The sequence below is a fragment of the Berghia stephanieae genome, chromosome 7, assembly GCF_034508935.2.
Source record: "Berghia stephanieae isolate SIO BIC M18660-M18661 chromosome 7, UCSD_Bste_1.3, whole genome shotgun sequence".
NCBI classification, from domain to species: Eukaryota; Metazoa; Mollusca; class Gastropoda; order Nudibranchia; family Aeolidiidae; genus Berghia; species Berghia stephanieae.
Genome location: NC_088366.1, coordinates 59,752,017 through 59,772,874, shown reverse-complemented (window position 1 = coordinate 59,772,874; position 20,858 = coordinate 59,752,017). Strand labels below are relative to the sequence as shown.

Sequence of the window (20,858 nt, the reverse complement as noted above, 5' to 3'; positions counted from 1 at the left end):
CCAAGTCAAGACAAAGACAGAAAGCATGTTGGAAAACAGATATAAGAGGATAGAAAACACAGTATGTTCCTCCCTGCCCGCTATGGGAGGTCAGGACCCCCACCCAGGGTATATGGTCAGGGCCACGACAAAACCAATTAGTCTCATCCCAAGACAAAGACAGAAAACATGTTGGAATACAGATATGGGGAGATAGAAACTCATTATGGGGGGGGTCATGAACCTCACCCAGGTCGACAGATTATTGTGGTTAAAAATGTCAAATCATCTGATCATCCTCTGAAATTTGATGTGCCACAGGGATTAGTATTGGGTCTAGTTCTTTTTACAATGTACATGAAACCCCTTGAACAATACCTTCTGATTTTAATCTAAATTACCAATTTTATGTAGACGATATTCAAATCTTTACGTCAGAAACCTACAACCATTTATATCTTTTAATTAAACGTTTCCAATCTTCCTTTGTTAAATTGAAAACTTGGATGGAACTGAACAGACTAAACTTAACGATAGTAAAACTGAAATAATATTTATCACTAGGCCAGCCATTTTTCAAAAATGCAGAGAGTGAATCAATTGTTTTGGGAAATAGTGTAATTAAAACTGCTAAGGTTGTTCGAAATTTGGGTGTATTTATTGATTCAGATTTGTCTTTTACCAGCAAAGTAAATCATATCGTTAGGTTAATGTACATTCCAATTAGAATTATACGTAGTGTTAGAAATCTCATTACAAGAGACATCTCGAGCTTGTTATTTAATTTTCTAATCCTACAAAGCGAGATTATTGCAATTCTCTCCTCTCTTCTATAAATAAAGACAAGATAAAATCCCTTCAGGTAGTCCAGAATGATGCTGCCAGGCTTATTTATAGAAAGAGGAGAAATCAATCTGCATCGGGTTTGCTTAGAGAAATCGACTAGCTACCCATTGTACCCATTGAGAAACGTATAGAATATAAGATCTGTACTATCGTTCTTAAATCACTGCACTCTGGTTGTCCTGGATACATTAATGACATGCTTAAATCTATGTCCTATCCAGAAATCTGAGATCAAATTCTGATAATCACATACATGTGAAGCCAAAAAGGACTCGCAAAATTGGCGAGCATGCAATTGAATATTCAGGACCCCTTATCTGGAATTCCGTTCCAAGATATATCACAGACAGTAATGATGCAGAATTTTTTGAAAAAAATCTTAAATCACTTCTTTTTAATCATGTAATATTATAGAATTCTATTGCTTTGTTTCATATTGCATGTTTGACTGATTGTATGTTTGAGTGAAAGTTGTCACGTTGCTGTTAAGTGCTTTGAGCTAGTTGAGATACGAGGTAAGGCCCTATATAAAAACCATTACTATTATTATTATTATCATTAAAACAGATATAAGGGGTTAGAAGACACAGCAAGTGACCTCCTGCCTACCATGGAAGGTCAAAGGATAAAGACAAAATATATCATCTCCAAAAACTATACATTTGTTTCCCTCCCAGCTAGGTCATCCGGCCGGGGCCAGGACAAAACCAGTAATCTATCCCAAGACAAAGACAGAAAGTATGTTGGAAAACAGATAGGGGGGGGGGGGGGGGGATAGAGGACACAGTAAGTGCCTCCCTGCCCACTATGGGAGGTCAGGAACTCCACCCAGAAAGTAAAATTTGATTAATTGTACACCAGATTTTGTACATCAGATATATAGTATTCCAAGAAAGGAAGGCAAAGAAATCATCAAAGGTCTACTTGGGCTAATCTGGAGTCTGTGACAAACTGGGTAGCCCTGAAAATATAAGGTCATGGCCAAATTCTCCACGAGGAGAGATGGGAATAAATAAAAGTCAATATTATTATAGCTAAGAATAATGAATACATAGCTTCATACAATGCAAAAAGCTATTTCTGATAATTTAAAATTTAAATCCACTTTTCAACAATTGCTCCATCCCGACAAAATAGCAGATTGAAGTGGTGGATCTCATATAACATAACAAAATCGTTGGACGCAAATGGAAATTTGCCACTCTGGACAAAATAAATCTTTATTTTGCAATCAACAATAATAATAACATATCAACAGTAGTAATGTTATGGTAAATTGTAACAGAAGTGGGTGAAATTTTCGGAAATAAACAAATAAAAACACACTTGCCTCCTTGAAACTTTAAAGATTCGCAGGTTTCATCTTGTCAATTGGCCCATTGAAGTTAAATATGGCCCCAAAATCCTTGATATAATAATATGTGCACAAATATCATGTTTCTTTCATACCAGTCTAGTTGATTAAAATTGAAATATACTTGTGTGGATTTACAATCTGAGCGAAAAATTCATAATTCTATAAATATTACATGTGTAGTAGTAGACAAGTCAGTAAAAGCAACCCAGTCTTGCATTTGGTCGGTTTGTTTGTTTTTAAGGGTTCTAGTTCTACGGCGCTTGCATCACATATTGGTCATATCAGTGCCAGTAAAAAGGAAGAAAATTGGATGGTAACGACATTCTTGATGCACAATTAAAAGGACATGAAGAAAAAGTAAGACAAAGGGGAATTGTCCAAATAGGAAACAAATTCCAAGAGCACACTATAGTGTACAGTGGAAACCATTTATAACAGGCCCGGTTATGACAGGGATCGGGTATAACAATAACAGGGATTTTTCAAATCCCCGTTTTTTACCTCTCTTTGTCTCTATTAAAAATTATCGGTTATAGCATGGCCTCACTTGAACCAAATCGGCTATAACAGGGACAATGCCTTTTCACACAGGAACAATCAAGAAGGAAAACTGCTAAATTTTAGGCCTTGTCACACGGTGAGAAACATAGATAACTCTCTCTCTCTCATCGTTGTAGTCATCGTCATAGTAATGGTAGTAATCGAAGTAGTGATAGTAGAAGTTGTAGTAATAGTAGTAGTAGCAGTAGTAAAAGTAGTAGTAGTAGTAGTAGTAGTAGCAATAATAGTAGTAGTAGTAGTAGTAGCCCTCAGTAATGTCCAAGCGTATCTTCTACAGCCTGTCATCTGCATTTTATGCGGCAGCAAATATCAGGGTGATCCGCAAATCTCCCAAAATTGGCAAATCGTGGCAAATTTTGGGAAAATTGGCAAATCACGTGGCAAATTTTGGGAAAAAAAAAGAAGCGAAAACAAAATAACGAGAAAAAAAAGTGCGAAACTTGAGAAATGTTGCAGCTTTGCCTGGGCCCAAACCAAGGGAAGCTACTCTCTACGGATAATGATCCTTTAAAATCTTTGTAACAACGCTATTCATAATGTAGCCTCCTTAAATGTAATAAATTGTCTTTTATATATATTTTTTTCTGTATCGCGTGTTAATTTTTACTGAAACGCTTAGTTCTCCTCGGCAAATTTTGGGGGTTTTTTTGGGCAAATTTTGGGTCCCAATTTGGCATTCCATTTCCCCTTTTAAATAATAAAAATATAATATTACGTTCATTTTTAACAATTTTTGTTTGACTAAGGAGGGATAGTACCTTTGGGTGGGGGGCACATGCCTGAAGCCAACTATTTCCCACTTGTCTTTTATTTCATTTATGAATAATAAAGTTTGAAATAAATAAAAAAAGGTAAAAAAAAAAGAAGAAAAAAAAAGCTACATCTAGATCTATACATGTATTATTATTTACATTGCGCACAATCCCTGTCGCATGCAGGTTTTTTGGCAAGGGAGGTAATCGATGTATTAGATCAGTTGAAAAAAGTCAATTATGTGCTTATTTCCCTTGTATTTCTGATGTCGGTTATAACAGGACTTTTGCCCTGGTCCCACCATCCCTTTTATATCAGGTTTCCACTGTACTTAAATAGAGATCACCTAAAAGTCACCAGACACCAGAAATCATCTGAGAGATGATTTACAAGGAAAAAAATATCATCTCCCAAAACAATAACTATACATTCGACTGTTTCCCTCCCAGCCAAGGACTCCAGCCATGGTCAGGACAAACCAAGTAAACTCATCCCAAGACAAAGACAGGAAACAATTGGAAAACAGACACAGAGAGATAGAAGACACAGCAGGTACCTCTCTGCCCACTATGGGAGGTCGGGAACCCCGCACAGTTGCATTTGGTAAGCAATCGTCTGCAAGGGATTTGTCTCAATTTGATATCATAAGTCAATCATACTTTGCTTTGGTTGAATTGGAAAAAAATGGGCAAACAAAAAATAACTGAAAGAACATCTGAGAGATTCTTTAACCTCGTACTTTTAGTAATTCTGTCATCTGCATTTTTTGCGGCCGCAAATATCATGGCGATCCGCAAATTTTGGCAAATTTCCCTAAATTGGCAAATCGCGTGGCAAATTTTGGGGAAAAAAAGAAGCGAAAACAAAATAACGAAAAAAAAATGCGAAACTTGAGAAATGTTGCAGCTTTGCCTGGGCCCAAACCTAGGGAAGCTACACTCTACGGATAATGATCCTTTAATAAAATCTTTGTAACAATGCTATTCACAGTCATTTCATTTCTCAAGTCAAATAAATCGAGTCACTTACACTTCCAACTTCAGTCATGGATCGTTTCGTCAAAAAATCTTCAAATAAGGACCCAAAGTGCGGCAAATTTTTTGGCAAATTTCTAGGCAAATTTTGGCAAATTTTAGGTCCCAATTCGGTAAAAAATGCAGATGACAGGTAATTGGATATAACAGTGTGATAGTAGTAGTAGTAGTAGTATGCATTCAATAATACCATTCGCTCATGTATAAAACAAAAGAAACAAAAAATTTTTAAAAATCAAATCAAACACACATTGAGCCTATGTTTTTATTATTGTTAGTTTTTAAAAAAAAATAAATAAAGGTGTAAGTTGATAGAAATGTGATAATCTATACCATACTTACGGTTATCATTCATGGGTGCCAGCAGGAAGAAGTCTTGAAACCTGAAACTAAAATCTCGACACTTTGCCAAACCGGAAAATGTTCCTACTGAAACCGAAAATGCGACCTAAACATTACTCTTATTTCATCACCATTTTTATTTAAATGATTTCACAGCAAACATATTGCTATTATGCTATTAGGTTATTTTACTAAAAACACTGAAACCGGAGGTATTTGACTTCGAGATATCGTGAAACTTGAATTCCGGCATGAACCGGAAAACTGGCACCCATGTTATCATTATAATATTATGGTCCCAATTTCAATGAGATATGTAAAAGAAAAGTGATCCAAGACATGTCTTTGGTAACCTCAATTGTACTATGCACTTTTTTTTTTACATTGAAAGAAAGAACTATTCATGATTAGATAGTACCAATGGGAAGCTCTGAAAAATATGATAGCAATATACTATGCACATCTAAAAGAAAAAAAACTATACTATTTTTAACTCACTCAACCCTAACACCGACTATACCCGTAGTTTACCCGGGTGACTTTTACCCCATGCCTATTTACTACATTTTTATGAGACAAATTATAGTCGTGGTATCAAAGCTAATGTTTTCAGTTTTTACATCTTAATGGTATTTGAATAAAACTATCTATGTACATGCTCATTTTTAATACATTTTTTTCCAATTTTGAAATGTAGGAAAAAACTCTAGGATTGAGTGAGTTAAACAAATTAATATAGAAGAATTTCACTTCGCACTAGCCTTCAAATAAATTTGGTCTAGATACCAGCAGAAGAGTAAGGTTTTATTTTTGTTAGTTTTTGAGGGTTTTTATGGCACTTTCGACACAATTAGATCATATCAGCGCCAATAAAAGGAAAGAAAATGAAGTAGCAAAAAAAATATAGGATTAAAATTAAAGCACCAGAGAAAAAGTAAGACAAAGGGGAATGGTTCAAATAGGGAATGGATGTAAATTCCAAGATCACATCATCAATGTGCTTAGTTTGATATCATCTAAAAATCTTATCCAGACACAAGCACAGGTCCCCTCTAAGAGGAATATATTCAAATGAAATGAAAAACAAAAAATATAAGAAAATATAAAACAGAGAGATGATTTACAAGGAAAATAAATAAATCTATAACCACGTATACATATTTAATTGTTTCTCTCCCAGCCAAGGACCGCGGTCAGGGGCAAAATTCACTCCAAGGCAAAAACAGAAAGCAACCCGGAAAACAGATAACGGGGGATAGAAGACACAGCAAGTAACCTGCCCATATTGGGAGGTCAAAGACCCCACCCAGACAGAAGAGTGAAAGCTCTGCCATAAAAGTTACAGTCACATTTACGATATATACAAATATACTGCAAAAAATTTGTAATTTTCCCTGATAATTGGGTCCACCACTAATGAATCACAACACACACAAAAAAGATACAATTAAGTGATCACTTTGGTATAGTTTAACAAGTTTAAATTTCTGCATTTCTTTCAGAAAGTGTGGCACTTTTCGGTCATTCCAGGGTTAGCAAAAAGGAAGAATTTGGGATAGCGAAAAAAAAAAGAAGTCAATATATCCGCTTTACACTGTATTCAAAGTGACAAAAATCCCTATATGCATAAGAGACTGTTTCCCTCCCAGCTAAGGACTCCTGTCAGAGCTAGGACAAAAAAGAGTAATTCCATTCCAAAACCAAGGCAGAAAGCAACACGGAAAAGAAAACAAATATAGGAGGAAAGAAGAAACAGCAAGAGTAACCTCTCAGCTCAACACGGTACCAAGTGAACCCATCAAAAGAACCCATCCTATTCATTTCATTACAAAAATAATAAAAGAACTATAAAATTAAATTGAGTGCTATCTATCTCTATCCACAGAAAAAAGATCCACTTCGCTTTCCTCCGAGTCATCGTCGTTTATGTCTCCATTTCTCTTGAGCATCTCAAGGTGTTCTGGTGATTCTGTTATAACCTTTGGACGATATCTATCTTCATTTCCTGAGGATAAAAACAAACAAAAACAAAAGATGAGATGAGAGAGATAGATAGATAGATAGATAGATAGATAGAGAGAGAGAGAGAGAGAGAGAGAGAGAGAGAGAGAGAGAGAGAGAGAGAGAGAGAGAGAGAGAGAGAGAGAGAGAGAGAAAGAGTGAGAGAGAGAAGTAGAATAGTATACAAAAGTTCATGTACACAAATGATGATGATTATGATGATAATAATAATAATAAGAACAAAATAATTAAAGCAACAACAATAAAAATAATATTAATAATGATGATGACGATAATGATAATAATAATAATAATAATAATAATAATAATAATAATAATAATAATAATAATAATAATAATAATAATAATACAGTTAGCTTAAGATAAACTACGTTAAGATAAACTCGCTTAACACAAACTGAGATGCTGAGACTGGTCCCGATTTTTCTGCTCTAAATCATTAGAAATCTAAAATGTTTAAGATAAACTCCATCCATGAGCTAATCCAGATAAGATAAACTTATATCAATCTTGATTGAATAAAGTACAACCTCTTGATAATGACATTGACCCCTGGTCCCGATTGTTTTATATGTAATATAAACCTCAAAATAGTGACATACATTTTAGGAAAACCCCTGATTAGCGACATCGTCATATCATACTCTTAACCAATAAAAAAAACTTTTTTCTCTCCTCCCAATGAGATTGCTTTGATACCGACCAATCAAAACACATGTTTACAACGCTGCATGGAATCAGCGCTAGTTCATATATGGTACCACAGCAAAAGAAGTTTATCAGTGGATGGAACTTTTCCCTGTTAGTCACCTGTCTGAGGTCAGTGGAGGTTAACCGATATCAGGCAATGCCATGTCCAATGGGCGGCAATTATGGATATTCATGCTCTAAGAATAGCTGGGAAAACAATAACAGCTCTTTCACTTGATTATTTTCATTTGATAAATCAGTTGTTTTTCTAAAAATCAGTCCAAATTTGATATTATTGTGGTTATTACCTTGTTGGGTTATATTTTTTGTTTTGTTTTGTTTTATTATAGTAAGATGTGGATCTATTAATTGGAAATTTTGGTACACTTGAATAATAAATTTTGGTATTCAAAACTCATCAGCAGTATCACATGGATATTTAAGAAAAATCAAAACTAGATGTACACCTGTGTTCTTGTGCAGTATTATGATATTGGCAAAGAAACAAAACGAAACAAAAACTAAACTCTGTGATTATGATTAGCACTATATTATAAAGAAAATTTTCAACATCATTTCCCCCCCCCCCCCCCCAAGAAAACCAGAAAAATGTAGACATGAGAAGTCTTTATCACATCTCATGCTGCTTTTCCCCCCCTCCCCTTATTTGTTCCTGCAGATTTTACTTCTTGTTTTACTTTTGCTCTGACTTACAGAGGAGAGTGAATAAAATAGAGGAGGGCGGGAAGGGAGGGGGGTTGGGGAAGCCATACTTGCAACTGCCTTTGAAATGACGTGTACTGCTATACCAATGACGCAGATGAATAATCCAATAGCATTAAGAGGACTGATAGGATCATTGTTGATGAGCACAGCCAGTAGAAATATACACAACTCCTGTTGATGAAATAAAAAAAATTAAATCAGGTTTTGGAATTCAATTCTTATGTGCTTGGATCTTCTAAAAACAAAAACAAAACAACAACAACAAAAAACGACTAGGGTTATAATCTAGTATAACAACCTACCGCATCAACCACTAACAATGCATGACAGCTCTCTAATCAATGGATTCTTAGTCAACTTTGTAGAGACCACACCAAAAATCTGACTGCTGCCTATATATGTACATACTGAAAACTAGAGGTGCCTTAATAAGTCAATAAAATGGAGAGGAAGATAAAGGGCGTAAATGTGACTCATTGATGTTGCTCCCTTACCTATGAGTAACATTTACTCCTTTTATCTTTTATGGCTATGTGGTCTAGTCGTATGACACTCGCTTTCAGATGGGAAGGTCCTGGGTTCGAGCCTGCACTCGGCGCATAGTTGAGTCCTTGGAAAAGGCTCTTCACTCACATTCTCTCACCATACTCATGTGTAAAATGAGTACCTGGCCGTTAACAGCGTTGTCTTTGTCCGAAAAATTGTAATATCGTCATGTCCCGTCCTACATGTTAAATGTTGCTGCTGACCAGGGACCCTTGTAAAGCACGCTTTGAGCACATCTAGTGGATATTGCGCTATATAAAGCTCAAATTAAAAAAAAAAATTTTTTATCTTTCTCTCCATGTACACTGGTATCTGCACTTAAAAGAGACCTGCCTACCACTAAAAAAAATTCGTAGCATTACGATATTGAAGGTCCAGTTGAGCATCTCTCAGACATTAAAACTTATTGAAAATGAAAGTTGATGCCAGAAAAGCTCACTTTCAATATATCAGCAACTGACAATGTAAGCTCACTTTCAATATATCAGCAACTGACAATGTAAGCTCACTTTTAATATACCAGCAACTGATAATGTAAGCTCACTTTCAATATACCAGCAACTGACAATGTAAGCTCACTTTCAATATATCAGCAACTGACAATGTAAGCTCACTTTCAATATATCAGCAACTGACAATGTAAGCTCACTTTCAATATATCAGCAACTGACAATGTAAGCTCACTTTCAATATACCGGCAACTGACAATGTAAGCTTACTTTCAATATACCAGCAACTGACAATGTAAGCTCACTTCCAATATATCAGCAACTGACAATGTAAGCTCACTTCCAATATATCAGCAACTGACAATGTAAGCTCACTTTCAAGATATCAGCAACTGACAATGTAAGCTCACTTTCAATATACCAGCAACTGACAATGTAAGCTCACTTTCAATATATCAGCAACTGACAATGTAAGCTCACTTTCAATATATCAGCAACTGACAATGTAAGCTCACTTTCAATATACCAGCAACTGACAATGTAAGCTCACTTTCAATATACCAGCAACTGACAATGTAAACTCACCATACCAGCAACTGACAATCAATGTACGCTCACTTTCAATATACCAGCAACTGACAATGTACTCTCACCTTAAATATACCAGCAACTGACAATGTGAGCCCAGATGTTTTGGATACTAATAGAAACTCGCTGAATTCAAGCATAAATCCTAAGAAAGCACCAAAAGCAACAGCGCATAATGACTTGAATAGGACTGACCACTCAGTAAATCGAAAGAAGTCAGTACTACTTGAAATTGTCAATCCTACGGAAAAAGAAAATTTAAGAATATTTTATCAATTTGGGTAAATATTTGTATTCATTATTGCATTTAAACAAAATCAGAATAGGTGTAACAAGTCATTTCACACTGAATAAAATTCAAACTTTATTACTTTAAAAAATAGACAAAAGAACGTACTATTCCATATATGGATTTTCCGCCTTCTGCATTCCTCGAATGCACTGAACCCGCTTAACAATCTATAGCGATCTTTATATTTGAAATATTTGAACCTTATGCCTCTTTTCCCTATGCATAAATTTCAGAGATTCGTTGATGCACCCCCCCCCCCCCTCCCCCATCTCTGATGCTATGTACACTGATGCTATGTACACATCAATTTATTGGAAAAGAATCCCATTAGTCATTGGAGGCCAATGCCCCTCCCCCCCCCCCCCAATCCTTTCACATCCATATCATTCTCAATTAAAATAAAGAATCGAACAAGTGTGTATGAAAGGCACCACACAAAGCAAGAAAGAAAATTTTTTAAAAACCATCCCAAAAAATCAGTTGACCTCGATCCCCAGTCGACTGATTTTTTTGAGATGGCTTTTTTCTTATATTTTTCTTTCTTGCTTTGTCTGGCACCTTTCATACACAGTTCTTCAGTTCTTTATCTTACACCGGTGCCAGCTATTTAATTTCTTAATTCGACGTTCTCAATTAACATATTTAATGCCAATTCTTTTCCTCTTTCCCTCCCCTGAAATCTTAAAGTTTTGAAAAAAAATATCAACAATACAAACATGCCTAATTCATGACATCATGTGAGGATGGTCAACTGACTGAAAATTTATTCAATCAAGACTGATGCTAATACAGTTGACTTCAATGCTTCCAACTTTATTTCACATGTTTTTTATTGTCTGAACTATTCCAAGCAAAGGACTAGAAATACATGTGTTAATTAAAAAAAACAAACTTTGGCGAACTTCATTTGTAGGAACAAGGTCACTATTCATCTAATAGAGTACATGATTTAAAATCAAATTGATAAAAATTTTATCTTTACATACATAAAGGTATAAAAAAGTATAAAATATTCTATTCAGATTAAACAACAAGGGTAAGATTAAAAGTATCAAAACACACAAATGCAACCTTCATATTGAATCCAATTCATGGTCATTCATATACAGTCTTAAAACATTTCCTACAATAATTAAAACACCAACAATGTCCATTTCTGTATGTATTTCGTTTTCTTTGCAATTATGGAGTAATAATAACAATTCTCTTCCGAAGTGGAAATTGCAAATCACTAATCGTATTTTTAAAGAAGGAATTTCATTACAAGTATTTTACGCTTGAACACAGTGACAAGTTAATGTATAGGCGACTGTGCTGAAAAGATCATTGCATAATGTAATGAAACAAAAAAAAAAGAAGAAAAATAAAAGTGGCATGTGACACTAACCTTCCATGCTGGAAGAGAGTGGTAGTAGTGCTAGCATCATCCATGGCTGTATGTGATACATCATGTCTATGGGATTCTGAAGGCCTGTAAATAGGGATAGCATTTTACACATATAAATAAGTGCAGCCACTATTACAGATAACAATAAAAAATATGTAGGCTCTTTTGGAAAATCCACATTATAACTTTTTTTTTGGGTTAAATGTGTGAACCCAAAAAAGGTGATTTCTAGTTTAGTTTCACTAGAATTGATAAAGTGTAATTTGACCAATTTCGGATTCTAAAAAAATTTGTACATATACGAATCAAATCTGTCTAAATGGAAGGTGTGTGTACGTTGTATTGTGTTCATTGCTAAGTTGTTTTGACAATCATTATTTATTTTTATTTTTAAGGGTTTACGGCGCTTGCAACACATTAAGGTCATATCAGTGCCAGTAAAAAGGAAGAAAATGGGATAGTAAAAAGTTCTAGAATTACAATTAAAGCATTCAAGAATAAGGCAGACAAAGGAGAATTGAATAAAATAGGGAACAGATGTGGATTCCAAGAGCACACTATCAGTGTACTTAGTTTAAGATCACCTAAAGTCTCATCCAGACACAAGCACAGGTCCCTACCACGAGGAACACACTCAAATGTTTACAAATATATAATACATAAACAAAACATAATACAGTGCATGACAGAGAGATGATTTACAAGGAAAAAAATATCATCACCCAAAACTAACTATACATTTGAGTGTTTCCCTCCCAGCCAGGGTATCCGGACAGGGCCAGGACAAAACTAAGTAATCTCATTCCAAGAGACAGACAGAAAGCAAGTTGGTAAACAGACATAGGGGGATAGAAGACACAACAAGTACCTCCCTGCCCACTATGGGAGGTCAGGAACCCCACCCAGTGACAATCCTTTTGGAGTTCTAAAATTAAAGGGTTGAAACAGATCTGCTAACCTCACAAAGTAAAAATCTATATATTTACTTTTGAAGGAAGAGGTAAAAGTTAGGAGTAAATTTAGGAAAGGAAATTCCTGCCCTGCCTGCCCATATGACATCTTCATTTCCAGGCTTGATAACCCAGATAAATGGGAGTGCATTAAAATTATACAATGATTGCATTCAACTCAAATGTTGACTTAAATAATAACATGACAGTCAGTGGAAAAGGACAAATATGTATGCTCAAATTAAACAAAAACAACAAAGCAATATATATTATTCCTTTAAGACTTTTTTCTCACCAATTTCTTTTATTTCAAATCTAAATTTGAAGTGGCTATGATCAATTTCAAACTATCAGGCGGCATGTCAATGTAATTTCAAAATAACCTTAATAATTGATATTGACACATCAGTGCCCAACTCAGACCTAAAGACACTGGACAACATAGAGTATACACAAACACACATTCTCATAACTAAAATCATTTATTATGTCATACACAGAAGTAATGTAACTTAATTAAAAATTTGAAAAGGTATGATTTCTGATTTGATTTAAAACGTTTTCATTTATCAATGTCTCTGATAAAATTGGGAGGCTCCAAATCTAATGGGATGCAAAAGCAAAAATATTTATTCTGGTTACCAAAAGGTTAAATATGTATTTCGATTTTGATGGTGAAATAGTCAGAATAAAATTTAAAAACTCCCCAGTGAAAAAAAAATATATTTAAAACAATTAATAAAACATTCTCACCCAACTCATCTTTCTGCATCAGTAGCTGTGCTAAAGACCATCTAAAACCCGATAAAAATGATGCTGTCATGACTAGAATAAAACCATTCAAGTTAAATTGGGTTGACTGGAAGGTAAACAGGAAAAGGCCAAGGAAGATTAAGGCAACAATAACCAGTAAGCTCCATCTCTGTGGAAACAAATAAATAAAAATAATAAGCATCTTTGGTATTTTAAGAGGTATTGTGTGCTGAAAGCGTGCTTTCTTAAAAAACCCAGGCAGAGAGAGAGAGAGAGAGAGAGAGAGAGAGAGAGAGAGAGAGAGAGAGAGAGAGAGAGAGAGAGAGAGAGAGAGAGAGAGAGAGAGAGAGAGAGAGAGAGAGAGAAAGAGAGGGGGGGGGGGGGGGGGGGGAAAAAAGATAAAAGTCACAGCTATGGTGGCCATCTTGAATTTTGAACAATTTATTGAACATCCTAAGATTCTACAGAGAGTCCCGATGGCTCAGTTGGCAGAGGACTCTCTTCACAGACAAAGGGACTAAGATTGATCCTGAGTAAAGTGGAGATTTTTTCTGACCCCTTCCCTCCACCCCTGTCTATCCACCAGTGTTTCGGTAGCTGGGTCTGTTAAATCTAGCAAAAATAACTTTGTGAAAGACTAGCATCCTAACCGATAGATAGCATAGCAAACAATTGCTTTTGTCCATTAAATGTTATAAAAAGGGGAATAAGCTTGGGCTCCATAGGTTTCACTGATCTGAAGGACTACTCTATGATTTCACAATCTCAGCCAGCTGATAGAACGGATAGAGTAAAAAATGTGAATGTTGTAATGGATCATTATACTGTGCGGAGCAACAAAATTAAATTGCCACTCTTAGTCAATGGTGTTTGAAGTGTCAGCCTTTTTTTATTCCCTAAAATAGTATCAAATAAAAGATAATAACGAAAGTAAAGACCTATTTCTTGAAAACGATTGAAATATCTAAATCATCAGTATACAGGGAAAAATAAAAATAAGTAACAATTTACCACGTTATACAGCTGAAAGAGTTTGCCCAATAATTTCAATGCAATTTAAAAGGCTTGGGTATTTTCAATGACGTCAATTTTTTTTTTAAAGGATTTTTTTTTCTCCAATGTAATGGAAGATGAACATTTTTAGTCTTTAAAACAAAGAAAGTCTATCCTACGAATCTTTTTACAAGAACAAAAAATAAGGTTAGAGCTGCTCTCAACAATCCAATATTTGTACAGCCTATTCAGAAATAAAACCTACAAATACATTTTTGAAAAATATTTTCAAATGAGATTATAAAAATTATATTTGGCACCAAACAATTCTTTTCCAGATGTTCATTTTCTATTTCAGATTCTAATTCATCTCTATTCATAAAATTCACGACAGCAGTATGTAAAAACTTGTAATATATTCTAATCACTCTCTCTCTATTTGTCTATAAATCAAAAAAGAAAACTGCAAGTAACTTACGAATCGTTCTAGACCAAGCATGATGGAAAACAGTAAGATAAATATCACAGCCGTTGATTTGGACATGGTATACCTATATATATAATATAAAAAAATAATTTATAAAACATATTTTTAAAAAAAGAAGAAAAAAAAGGAAGACACTAATCATATAAATAGCTCAAAATACCCCGCTCCCACCCTCGTGACAAAAGATGGTGTATAAAATTAAAAGGGCAATTGGAACTAGACAAACCAACTAAATCTATCAATATTTATCAAATGGAAATTTTTATCGAGCTAGCAAAAGCTCTCTCAATATGGCATGAGAAAAAATAAAAGAAAATCATATCTGGATTATTGTTTAAGAAAGTGACAATAACACACATTTTTCCAAGATAAAAGGAACACTTACAGCGACACAGTGATCAATTCAAAACTCCAGTTGGACAATCCGATATCCAGAGAACTGACGATCCCTGAAAAAAAAATCAAAACAAAGGAACAAGATGAGTTGAAATAAATGAATAAAAATAACGAAAATCAAAATTCATTATATTGTGTAGGAACAAATTTAAACAAAGCCAATTTCAGAGGAGAATTTTTATTGAAATGCAGAAAACATCAATTACATTATATATGGACTTCAAAACGAAGACATCCCAGATTGTGTTGAAAATGGAGTTATAGTAAAACCTATTTTAAAAAAAATACAAACAAAACAATATATCTCCACCAAAAAAACAATAATAAACGAAAACAAAACATAACAAACTGGAGTGAAACAAAAATTTTAATTCCATAATTCATCCCTCTCTGCCTTACAACAATATCAAATCCACATTTAAAAAGAAAATTGATACTAGTGGATAATTCGTTATAAAATGAAAATCTTCATCTCCAAAGATACCATTACATTTAAATTTTTGGTATTATGCATCAACCTATATAAACAATTGAATTTCATCCATTTATAACCATGTTGTCTGTTGCCATAATGTGGTATTGGATGTAAAGGTTAAATTGGAGGAAAAAAAAACCCCCAAAAAAACCAAACAAAAACCCCTGTAAATTGGAAATGAATAATTCTAAATATCAATGCGTGCTAAGAAAGTCCTTCAGAGGCATCAAGTTGGAGTTTTTCCTGATTTCTATAGCATTCAACTTATAACAGCAATTGCTTTCTACCCTTTGGATAGGATGCTATTCTGTTGCAAATAACTGTCCAATAAACCAAGCGACTCAATCACTTCTGGGTGAACAGGAGAGTCAAAAGAAAAAAAAAAAAAACTTCACCAAAGTTGACCGCTGTCTCTTTACAGTGTTAAATGTGTCCTCTACTGAGTCATCAAGACCCTTATCTGATATTTTTAAAAAACCAAAAAAACTAAAATTGAGCTTTTATATAGTGCAACATCCACTAAACATGCTAAAAGCACTTTACAAGGGGTCCCTGGCCAACAGCAATATTTAAATTGTATGACGGGACATGACGCCTCTACTAAGGTAGAGACAACGCTGTTAACGGCCAGGCACTCATTTTACACATGAGTACGGTGAGAGAATGTGAGTAAAGAGTCTTCTCCAAGGACTCAACTATGCGCTGAGCGAGGCTCGAACCCAGGACTTTCCAATCCAAAAGTGAGTGTCATACCACTGGACCGCATAGCTGCACAATCCGATATTTACAGGGTATAAGTAAAAAAAACATTGGTCTGGCACCTTAAAACAAAGACATGCTACTTGCCTGCGGCGGCAATTCTTTTTATATAGGTAGACCAATCTAACAGAACTCTGCTTTCTTGACTTCTGCATTCCATAAACCATCGGACTAATCCCGCAACAATAAATTTAAACATCAAATGAAACATCGTGACCGACATAGCAATCCCACTGTGCTGATTGAATGAAAATTAAGCAAATATGAATGAAAATGGCACCAAATACAAAAAAAAAAAAAAAAAAGCATAAGTAATGGCATTTTTTAAAAACATAATTTTGAAAATGCATCTTTGACATTATTGAAGATCATTCTTAGCATCTATATTTATGTCCTCTTAATTAAAGAACATTTTTTATTATTTTTGGAAATTCAAATGCAAAATAAAAAGAAAAGTGAGAACACAAAACAAAAAATAAAAAGATATAATATTAAAGTAGGTTATCATTTCAAAGTCTCCTGACTCCTAGATACTCATGAAAAATGTCTTAGTCAATATCATCATTGGAATATGTTTCAGGCCTAAAACCCTTATTCAGCCAACAGCTAAAACAATTAAAATGACAAGACTTTATATAGAATTTAGAAGGACGGAGCAATCAGTCCTAGTACATCTTGTTGAAAAATCGTGTGAATTACACTGTTTCACATTTTCCTTCTCGATTATCCTGACAAGCTAGAACAAATTTTTGCTTATAAGCAAAAATTTGTTCTCTTATATACCTTTGTTCTACATAAAATAATACTATTTTTTTTTCATTGTTTTTGTTGTTGGGTGAGGAAGAGTCTTGAGCCCAAACGTTTTGTGCAGCGTATTTAGTTCTAGCAGCTTAGTATTCACTTTCAAATACCATAAGACATGACCACCATAACTTACATGGAACATGCGCTGATTATAAAATGTGAGTCCAATGGAAAAGCAATAGTAAAAGGTTATGAGGATCAATGTCTTCACAGCTGTGACAAAGAAACGAAGAGAGCATATTGATTTTTTAACTCTCTTCTCTTGTTTCTTAACTGCCTCTTTCAATTCCTGCAAATGTGGAGGTTTTCTATGTCTTCCGGCCATGGTCTATGAGCAATTGGAGAACTGTGACTAACTCAAGTCCTGGATAGAAGATAAAAACAAAACAAAAACATAAGAGATAATGCATACACCATGAAACAAACCCCTCTGGCAGTGGGAGTGAATATTTTAAAAGTCATAATCTCTCCAAGTATGGATCAAATTAGATAAAGAAATCAAAGACGCCCCTGAGCTTGGTAATTTTTGGAAACTTTTGAAAATATTCCTCTATTCAGGCAAGCATTGGAGTAGTAATAATATTAGTATCTGAATAACCTATTGTCTTTGTATGTGAAGCATCATAGAGTTAGAGCACTTTGTGGTTTCTGAGTGCTGTATAAATTAATTATAACATGTATTACAATTACACATCACAAGCAAACAAGGCTATATCTATATAAACTGAAATTTTTAAAAAACAGTGATGCGACTTCGGCTTCTATGAAGCTCTCTAGGTGAAAACAGTGACATATGATGTAAAATCCAACCCAGCTTTTAAAGAGCTAAGTTAAAAAAAAAAACACAAAAAAAAAAACCCCAAATAACTACAAAAGGGTGTATAGAATTTATAATTCAGAAAAGTGAGTGGAGCAGGCCCTTATGTTGACAACAACAAGAGATGAAGTAGTAGGAAAGTGCCAGAAGACAATGGAGAATAAATATTTCGCAGCAGTGATGGGGGTTTGAACCCGCGACCTGACTGGTACGACACCTCTGCCTGGCCATGAGAGCGTGACTCTACCGCATGAGCTATCCACGATCCCAAAAAGATCGTTTCTAACCCTAGTCATTACTAGAGTGGGAAGAGAGAGCTCTAATATCCTAGTATTGAATGTACCAGAGGCGTGAATGATGTTGACTTAAGATTCATCAGACATTTCCTGAGAGTCTCAATGTTCGACTGGCTTTTGATGTTATAACGTTGATATGCTTTGCTAGACATGGGTTACTGTCAACTCCCTGTAGGATATGGTTGTCTAAAGTATACATGTGACCTGTATGATGTCTTGGACCTGTTGACAGTTGATATAAAATTACCAACTCATTTCTCAGAGTAGAGTAAACGTTTTAGTATTGTTTTATTTTTGGACTGTAATAATAGTAATAAATTACAATTCTGAAAAAGACATTTTTCAGTAATAAAGCCATTCAGAATTGACAAAGAGCATACAGTAGAACTCGGAAATAGCGAGTTCGACGGGTCCACTCCTGATTACTCGCTATTTCCGAGTTCTCGCTATTCCCGAGTTGCCAGGAAAGGTTATAATAATATTGCTGGTTATTCCCCTCAGTGTGTAATTCGAGTAAAAGCCATCGCCCTATTTCAATTTCTTCACAGAAGTGGCAGAATGCTTGGTTTTTTTTTTCAAGTAAAATCATGACTAGAAAAAAACAAGAACATAGAAGTGTGTGTGTGTGTGTGCGTGCGTGTGCGTGTGCGCGCGAGTGTTTGTATGCACTCGGCATGTTTGATGAGGTAAGCAAGCGCATCACTCAATCACTGACCCATTGAAATAATGGTTCCACATTCCCCTCTCTCGCTGATCGTGTCGTTCGTTAACGATGCTACTCGCTGACCGATGCTGCGAAGTGAGGCATGTTGAAATGTGCTTACCTCGCGCGTCGCGTGGCACCACATTAGGTGAATAATTGACCCCCACCCCCAATACACACACACGCACACAAACCCAACCCCCACCCAAATTTGTGCGCCTATTATGTACTACTACAGACTAGGCTACTATGTAATATTACTCGTAACGAAAAATAAGAAAAGAAAAGAGGCTAGGCTAAAAATATTTAAATTGCCATTGTCTCTTGTTTTGCTTTACTTCGTCGCAGTCCTAGGCTGGGGCAGGAAATGCTCGTTATTTCCGAGTTGACCTCTTTTTCATACTCGTTACTTTCATGCTAATTTTATTGACTCAAATAAGGGAAAAAAACGGGGATTTAGATTTTACTCGCTATTTCCGAGTACGTTACTTTCATGTTCTACTGTATATAGTAGTATAGCATATATAACATCTAGATAGTACTTAGAGATACTATAGCCAAGTCTTAAATTTTGACACAGCAGTGGTTCATCTCCATACTCATCATGATATGATATGATATGATATACCAGATTTATGTAGGCTTTTTTTTACAGCCTTTTATCTGCTCTTGTGCCTTCATGAACGTATTTAATTCACGTCTCTCAAAACTGGGAATGCCACATCGTGGAAGGAGGTGTCTGAATTTAACTCTACAAACAGTATTTCTCTGTTTCACAATGAGCGTCGAAATGGCACTTGAATGCCTGCAATGAAGGGGCGTCGACAACTGTTGCAGGCAGGCGGTTCCATTTGTCGACTACCGGAACTGAGAAGAAGTTCTGCCTAAGGTTTAGAGAACACCTTTCCTTGGAGAGTTTGAATCTATGTCCTCTGGTGGTGCTGGTGGAATCAACATTGAGAAGGCTCATGTTTATATTTATAGAGTGTAGATTATGCGTGACACTTCGATAAGGTCTCCTCTATCTCTCCTATATTGCATGCTCGGTATTAGTATCTTTTTCAGTCTTTCTGTGTATTCTAGATATTTGAATCCAGGAATAACCCTAGGTGCGCGTCTTAGAACACTTTCTATGAGTATGAGGTCTTTGTCTTTCTGCAGTCCTGGTGCCCATGCTACATTAACTACATTGCCAAATTCCAAGTGGGGACGTACAACAAGTAGGCCTACAAAGTCGCAGTGAACAATTGTCTCATGTTATCTTTATCATAATTATAATGATAATCATACACATACAAGTCAAATCAAGACTAAGACTCAGAAATTAAAATGTCTTTTCATGCATTCTTCATTCAAAATCACAATCTGTTGAATTCTATCCAGCCTCTAGCTGCAGCTGCACTGCAGCAGTGTTAAAATTAAAAATGAAAGTTGATTTACCAAATCCAAATCATCCACCAAAATACGACTTGATGTCAAATTACATCGTTTGGCAAATCAAACATTGACAATTTCTCTTTAATAATTTAAGTCAACATTACACGTCGATCTCAACGTTTTTGATAAACCTCCTTGTTGATTGTTGACGTTGACGTCAACGTGACCGTATCGGTGGAGGTAATTTAATAAGTAATAAACTCGTTTTGTGACAGATGACAGACAATGGTCAGAAATTTATAGAATAGGTTGATTTCAGTTTTCACAGTTCATAACGTCTATGTCTTATCCAGGTTGCACTTTTACTTATATATTTTTAATTCCTATTTAAAAAAAAAAAGTTGTCATAGATTTCAAGCTCTACATATATATTTTATGTCTTAAGAAGCAAAAATTATATAAAATGTCTCAAAACG

The 20,858-nt window shown here is 35.0% G+C and overlaps 1 protein-coding gene and 1 long non-coding RNA gene across 3 annotated transcripts in view; one reads left to right on the top strand and one right to left on the bottom strand.

Annotated features, from left to right (window-relative positions):
• The window catches only part of LOC144977587 (uncharacterized), a 50,283-nt gene extending 46,184 nt beyond the window's left edge, over positions 1-4,099 (top strand). Inside the window, exon 4 of the long non-coding RNA XR_013646342.1 lies at positions 3,946-4,099. This is a non-coding gene — a long non-coding RNA (uncharacterized LOC144977587). The remainder of the gene's footprint in view (positions 1-3,945) is intronic.
• Positions 2,014-20,673, bottom strand: LOC144977586 (solute carrier family 35 member C2-like). 2 transcript variants are annotated; one of them, XM_078922965.1, is made up of 10 exons: positions 20,446-20,673; positions 17,323-17,553; positions 16,473-16,623; positions 15,141-15,204; positions 14,747-14,819; positions 13,276-13,444; positions 11,573-11,656; positions 9,959-10,134; positions 8,358-8,481; positions 2,014-6,877 (listed from the first exon to the last, which is right to left on the bottom strand). In XM_078922965.1, exons 2-10 carry the CDS (start codon positions 17,512-17,514, stop codon positions 6,738-6,740), a joined length of 1,173 nt encoding a protein of 390 aa, XP_078779091.1. In that variant the 5' UTR covers positions 17,515-17,553; positions 20,446-20,673; the 3' UTR covers positions 2,014-6,737. The 2 variants fall into 2 exon arrangements, with proteins under 2 accessions (XP_078779091.1, XP_078779092.1); XM_078922966.1 differs by having other exon boundaries at positions 16,473-16,618; positions 20,446-20,647.
• Between the last annotated feature and the right edge of the window lie 185 nt (positions 20,674-20,858).